Source organism: Sphaeroforma arctica (assembly GCF_001186125.1).
Source record: "Sphaeroforma arctica JP610 unplaced genomic scaffold supercont1.279, whole genome shotgun sequence".
Lineage (NCBI taxonomy): Eukaryota > Ichthyosporea > Ichthyophonida > Sphaeroforma > Sphaeroforma arctica.
In genome coordinates, this window is record NW_014040279.1 from 58,172 (window position 1) to 65,213 (window position 7,042).

The 7,042-nt window shown below is 38.3% G+C and overlaps 3 protein-coding genes across 3 annotated transcripts in view; 2 read left to right on the forward strand and 1 right to left on the reverse strand.

The window, feature by feature from the left end:
- The window catches only part of SARC_04748 (hypothetical protein), a 7,199-nt gene extending 6,036 nt beyond the window's left edge, over nt 1-1,163 (reverse strand). Inside the window, exon 1 of the mRNA XM_014301406.1 lies at nt 935-1,163. Within this exon, the coding sequence (XP_014156881.1) occupies nt 935-1,072 (138 nt within the window). The 5' untranslated portion in view covers nt 1,073-1,163. The remainder of the gene's footprint in view (nt 1-934) is intronic.
- Nucleotides 1,164-1,615: 452 nt separating this feature from the next.
- On the forward strand, nt 1,616-4,759 carry SARC_04749 (hypothetical protein). The gene is made up of 3 exons (XM_014301407.1): nt 1,616-2,197; nt 3,820-3,996; nt 4,447-4,759. The coding sequence occupies exons 1-3, from the start codon at nt 1,772-1,774 to the stop codon at nt 4,678-4,680; spliced, it is 837 nt and encodes a 278-aa protein (XP_014156882.1). The 5' UTR covers nt 1,616-1,771; the 3' UTR covers nt 4,681-4,759.
- A 1,595-nt stretch (nt 4,760-6,354) lies between these two features.
- Nucleotides 6,355-7,042, forward strand: part of SARC_04750 (hypothetical protein) — a 9,282-nt gene continuing 8,594 nt past the window's right edge. The window contains exon 1 of the mRNA XM_014301408.1: nt 6,355-6,971. Within this exon, the coding sequence (XP_014156883.1) occupies nt 6,541-6,971 (431 nt within the window). The 5' untranslated portion in view covers nt 6,355-6,540. The remainder of the gene's footprint in view (nt 6,972-7,042) is intronic.

Sequence of the window (7,042 nt, forward strand, 5' to 3'; positions counted from 1 at the left end):
AACAACGAGACTATACGTACACGACTATATATATATAGTAACAACTAGACAACAGAGTTATATACTACTACTATATATAAACCAACTAACCCAACGAGACTATAGTACACACATATAACGAACAGAGCCATATACACACATATATATATATATATATATATATATATATATATATGAATCATAGAAGAACTTTGTACACGCATATATATGGATCATACCAACAGAGCCATATACACGAATGTGTATGAATCATACGAACAGAGATATATACACGCATATGTATGAAATAGCCAACAGAGTTACATTACACGTATATATCCATGAATAATACCAAATAAGCTATATGCACACATACTTATGAATTGGGGAAATATAGTGTTGAAGATTTTTTCATTTGTCACTCGATCTGTTCTCTCAAATGATCTTGGTTCCGCGAATCATACAGAGCTGTGCATTGCATCCACGCAGATGAAATACATGCTACTCTATAGCGAGTGTATGGTTCACTAGCAGTACGATATACTAACATATGCAGAGCGCACAATTTGTATCCGAAAATATTCACGTACTTATATATACTGTTCACTATGAATTTACCCTCTACAACCTGTTGTTTTCGCGCAGCCACACATACTGCTACATCCCGACAACGAGGCCAAACATACTAAAATATAGCGTCTGCATAGCTCATAGCCCAATACATGAACGTATAACCAGGAAGAACCAGTCCATAAATATAAAACAGCATATCAGCAGAGAATTGACGTTGCAGCATGCTGCAAATCAGCGGAGATATACATTACACATGTACAGTTGTGTCTGCTGCTATTATAGTGTACGATTTATTAACCATCCCGTGTACGCACCCATGTATCCCCGCACCTATGTACACGACTACTAAAATGCACACCGTTTACAACGTTTTGGAACATACAGTACAGGAAGGATCCACCAGGAAAAACTCGTCCAGTAATTCGCGCCTGTGGTGCACATCCCTTGCAGTGGACAAGCGACTGTACAATTCAGTCAGATGGTCACGGACCGCCTCAAATGGATAGGTACCAGAAGTCATTGCAAGAGAGGTTTAGTGTTCAGAAAATTTAATGTGTATATGCAGTGTGTACGCAATCTATATGCATATATATATATATATATATATATATATATATAAATATATATAATGATGTATGTATATACTGGTATATATGACTGTGTGTAGGACTTTATGGCTTTTGTATCCCTGGTGCTATTTATTTCCTGGTAGGCGGGTATTGCCCTATTTAGAAATGATGTCATACTTTATGACGTATCCATAATTCTGATTGAACCAAATATGTTTGTATGAACGATATTTTAACCCAACTACGAATTCTATTAGTACACAGACCAGTTGCAACTGATCACTGATATACACCCGAGTATATTCATATACACCCGAGTATATTCACACATGATTGCCTTCAATGTCTACTCATGTCCAGCAGATTTTAAAAATGGATGACGTCATTTATGGTAGTTTTTACTGCCTGCTCACACAACACTAAGATGAGCCTTCTAAATATTAATCAGACAAATATTCATATGTGCTCTCCTACAAATTAAAGAAGCATTTGCACAAATAGATAAAAATACACCGCTCAGGACAGATTCATCAAGAAGCGTAGATAAACTCCCTGTGCGAGAGAAGGTATCAGTACGATCCTTGATAATAATATATAACACACACACATTTTCACGATTATCGCTATCGTTTCTATAGAGATATATAATTATGCCGAAATTAGTAGGCAAGACAGTGCGTGTGGTAGAGGGTGGTGGTCTGTGCATTGATGAACTGATAGGCAATGTTGCCTCCAAGAGCGATAGAGTGTCGGTTGCCATGGTTACCGCTGCTGCCGGGACTAGCGAGCCCTGGTTGACGCTGCACTCTGACGAATGGATCAACGTGGCGAGTGGGAAACTGATGTTAGAAGTAGAAGGCAAGGCTGATATGTATGTAGCTCAGGGTGAAACCGTGCTAATCGAAACAGGCACACGGTTTAAAAAATTCTTTGTAGAAGACACAGTATATATACCGGTGTGTGTACCAGCTTTCACGCCTGAACGGTGCATACGCGAGAATACTACCAATGAATACCGAGCTATCTCCACTGGACTCCAGGTGCACCATAAGAAAGAAGAACCAGCCAGCTCACAGGTATAACTATTGCCATTCCACATCATCGCGTATATTTGATCGTGGGCGAGGCTATCTTGTGTGCAGTTGTGTACGTGTACCTCTTGAGAAGAATTTTAAAATCGCGAATCGAGGCTCTGCGTAAAAACAAATGACCAGTATACAGGTACAGCTACAGACCATCTCAAGCGTAACACCACACAGATAGATTAACTCAAAGCGATGTAAAATTTGTATCAACCTAGTGCGATGCAACTTTATATTAATTTCGAGTGATACAATTTTGTGTTCATCAACAATTGAATTGCGGGCGGAGTTGCTTATGTGCGGCTGTGTACGAATATCTGTTTACATTACGTATGTTCTATTTGGAGGAAGGCTCGTACATTCAAATTATATATATAAGACCTTGGGCGAGGTTGCCCAGTATGTGTTCTTATGTACGTATCCCTTTGGCTCGCAATTATTCGGATGTGCATATATGTGTGTATAATATGTGGAAATTTTGAGATAAATATACGTGGGCATATAATATTGGATATATTGTATACAAATCATATGTAATATGAGCTGTTCTCAGACTGTGCAGGTACACGTGTTTGTACATATGCGTGGGCGCGTGCGCGTAGATGCCGCCGTTGTATAGTTTTCACTCATGTTTTTAGTTTTCAGTCGCCTACTGTACCGACCTTACAAACTTTGACAATTCTTTATGTACTTGCATACAAACACAATATGCTAATACTCATACACAAATCTGGAGTCCATATGTCTGCGAATCATGGATATCACGTGTAGAATGTATCCGAAAAGTACAAGAATATATGACATATCTATATACAGTAGGAAGGGAAACACGCTCAGTCGAATCTAAATGGTGAAACATATTCAAATATTCTTTTTTGTGTACGCTCACTGTTCACGTTCCAAAGTATCCATCAACCAATGCATATAGATCAATTGGATATACGTATAGTATATCAAGTATTATTGTCCGTAGTATATGTTTATGTTGCACATGACGCGACAGTCACACTTACGTAGTACTGTATTTGTAACATTCTTACAATCTGTGTCTATCTCATCTATCTGCACACCCTTGTAAAATGACCTGTGCATGCATGAACCGTACTAGTACAAATACGTCCTTGCTATTTGAGGTAGTACAGCTTGTAGATCTCTTCGACTGCCGGCGTATATAGATGCAACTGGCTTTAGGCACACCCAATCAAAATTTCCTTCACGTATACTGATCTATGGTGCATTATGTGCCATTGTGAGTTTCTATACTGAAGAATAGTATACGGAAGCTCTTATTTCAGAGTGCTGAAGAATAGTATTCAGAATCTTTTTGATTCAGGGTGTTGATCGATGTTCGTTTTTATCTACCGTTCCTTTCGTATGAATTTCATCATTATCTCATCTCCATAAATAGCTTTAATATGCGATTTCGCAACGCTGAGTCACTGTATTTAAAAATGGCAGCAAAAATTAGCATGTATGTAACATCCAAGCAATTTCTAGCTGGAGTAGAATCAACCCATAGTTGGCCATTGGTGCTTCAGTACAACGAACCGTTGGCAACATTTCATTATATCTCACCCGTGTCTGTCTTTGAAATTCCACACTATATATATGCATAGGATTCAATTGAAACGAAGCCCGAAGTTATCTACCACATGACCACCAAGGCTGAATGGGAGGAAGTAAAGAAATCTGGAAAGGCCTACTACCCTGCTACATACGAGAAGGATGGCTACTTCACACACGGCACAGGGGTACCCTCACGGTTGATAACCACCGCTAACAATTTTTATCAGGTGTGTATATACTACCTGGAAAGGTGCATTGAAACTGTGAGTGTTAATTTGGTTCGCACGGGTCAGGTATCTTAACGTGGCGATGTTTGAGTATGGGATTAAGCATTCCCTACACAGTGATACATTTAATATATCGCTTACGTACGCAAACGGTTGAGAATCACAGTCAGTCATTGCGACGCACTCGTTACAATCAATACTACACAGTATGCGTGCTGTTTTCTTGCTTTTTGCTCGCACTCTTAGGTTTGCTCTAGAATATAATGTGGGATGGTTTGTTACGAAATGTCACGAAACACTGCTGAAAATCCTGTATGGTATGCAGACACACTTGTACGCTCTCGCCACAACTCAGAAAGGGTCTTTTTCTTTGTGGTCTGCTAATTTCAGTGCTGTATACGACCACTTTCAACGCAATACCAATTTTAACATTCACTTATGTTCTCACAGGATGTTGCTGGCGACTGGCTGTGCCTGAAATTCACCCGGACGGCACTGTACAATGCAGGTATACACGTTAAAGATGAGGAAGCTATGCCGGTAGGTGATAAACAAGCAGAGAATCAGGGGGCAAAGTGGATATTCCCGCATATCATTGGCGGAATACCTCCACACGTGGTGACTAAAGAGTACAAGATGGTGAGAGACGGTCGCAAGTACGTGTCCATTGAGGGCCTGGCGTGAAGTTAGATATAAAAATCACAACGTGTACATACGTTTGTCTGTACTGAATCGTAAATAAATTCATTTTAGAACTGATCCACATTTATAAGCATATAGCCAGGCAATTCGCTGGGTTGTACTTGGTACACAGCATTTGCACCACTTAAGTGATGCTTATGTGTACCCATACAGATGGCAATGCTTCTACGAATAACTGGTCGTACCCTCATCGAAAGTTGGCTGGTATACGAAAACATTTTGTTTGCTGCTTACTATTCGATTGAGAACATTACTAAAGTAAAAACCACTTAAGGTGTGATAGTTGGAATGAGAATCGGTAGTTACCACCTAAAGTAGATACAACAAAATTAACAAGCAAGATTGGAAAAATGAGCATTGCGTTTAGCATAAGCCGAAGTGATTTATGACTATGTATGTAGCTCAGACTACTTTTGTTGAGTCTTCAGTCGGCACTATAGCACCCAAAAAAAATCACCTGACCTTCTAAGAGGTCTCCCATCACTATGTGACAGGCTTACGACTACATAGAGTATTTCGTAGTTACCGCTACGTCGAATTTTGATCAATATGTACCCAATTTAATCTATAGTTGAGTTCACTACCTATAACTGACGAACCAATTGTGAATTCCTTTTACGTAAATTCGGCTTGTTTCGGGCTAGTTAAAACTGGTATACCTAGCTCCCAGAGTGGTATGTGGTCGAGACCCTGCATCTCCGATCAAACCTTCTAACAATCGGCTTTACACCTTGTCCAATATGTATTTGCATCAATGTAAATCCAATCCGATATGTATTTCAACAGATTCCAAGCTAGGTGTACCGATTTCATCTAGTATGTATTTATACCGATTATGACCTAATCTATTATGTATTTGCAACGATTCTAACCTACTAGTATAGCATGTAAATGTACCGATTTATACCTAGTCTAATATGTACATGTGCTGATTTTATTAGTTGACTATTTATTTATACCATTTTTAACTTATTCTAGTATGTACTTGTGCCGATTTTAACCTAGTTTAGTATGTGTACGTACCGATTTCAATCTAGTCTACTATGTATTTGTACTAGCTTTAACCTATTTTAGTATGTAAATGTATTAATTTTAATATTGTTTTTAAATCAAAGCCTAATGTGTAGTTGAACCGAATTATATTTCTATTGTGAAATTGCATACCTTATACTGACAATGCATAGCTGGATCTATATAATATACTGACTAGCGTCATTGTAGAGGATTGCCATATGGAGTCGTGGATTAAGACCACACAATCACATCCACAACTCACAAGTTGCCACTCCTCCAAATGTAATCGAAAATTTGGCGCGTCATCATCAAACTAACTGTAGTTTACGACACAAGCACCTAATTTCCTGTCGTAAATATTGATACAATATTGAATATTCTTTGGTATGGGCTGCCCCGCCAAAACTTTTAGGTCATAGGGTGATTTTACGACATGAAAAGCAATGCACGTGTACAAAATACATACATAGCTGGGATTCATAATCGCTAGTATCAGATCTCAGGACAGCGTACAGCACAGGGCAAAGGTTGCAGTCTTTGTAGAAGTATAGGACGATCTCCCCGTAGTTACTCTAATTGGTTATATATATATATATATATGAATATATATATATATATATATATACACAAACACACAATATATATATATATATAATTATATACATATACATGTATATAAATACACACACATATAGTTTTATATATATATATATATATATATAGATATACATATATTTATACATAGGGATTGACAGCCACCATACATATAGATAGTGCTTGTACGCACACAAATCACTAGTACATCAATCCTAATATACAAATATCAAGATGAAATTCACAAACGTGAACAATGTAAAGGTATACAATGTCAACACCGGCAAAAGTGTACCAGAATGGTTAACTGACCGCAAGAAGCGAGCATTAGTAAAAAAAGATGTAGATCTACAACAACGTGTACAGCTCATACAAGACTTCGATATGCCTACAGCAGCCACTCGCATCAAGATGTCGAGGGATCAGCAGTATTTGATGGCGTCGGGTGTATATAAGCCGAAACTCAAGTGTTTCGAGACCGCTGAACTGGGTATGAAGTTTGAACGTAGTTTGGACTGTGAGATCGTACAATTCCAGATATTAAGTGATGACTTCAGGAAAGTTGTGTTTCTGGAAGCTGATAGATATGTCGAATTCCACGCACATTTTGGACGCTACTTCAAAACGAGGATACCTGCACATGGACGAGATATGTCATATCATAGGTAGGTATTCAATACACAACACTGCGAATTTACGCTTTACTTCTAATGTGAAGTTGATCTATATATATATA

Bases quoted from the DNA above. Each gene is read 5' to 3' on its own strand.
- SARC_04749 (XM_014301407.1), top strand. From the start codon at position 1,772: ATGCCGAAATTAGTAGGCAAGACAGTGCGTGTGGTAGAGGGTGGTGGT. The intron at 2,198-3,819 runs GTATAACTATTG...ATATATGCATAG, and splicing joins AAGAACCAGCCAGCTCACAG to GATTCAATTGAAACGAAGCC. The intron at 3,997-4,446 runs GTGTGTATATAC...ATGTTCTCACAG, and splicing joins CCGCTAACAATTTTTATCAG to GATGTTGCTGGCGACTGGCT.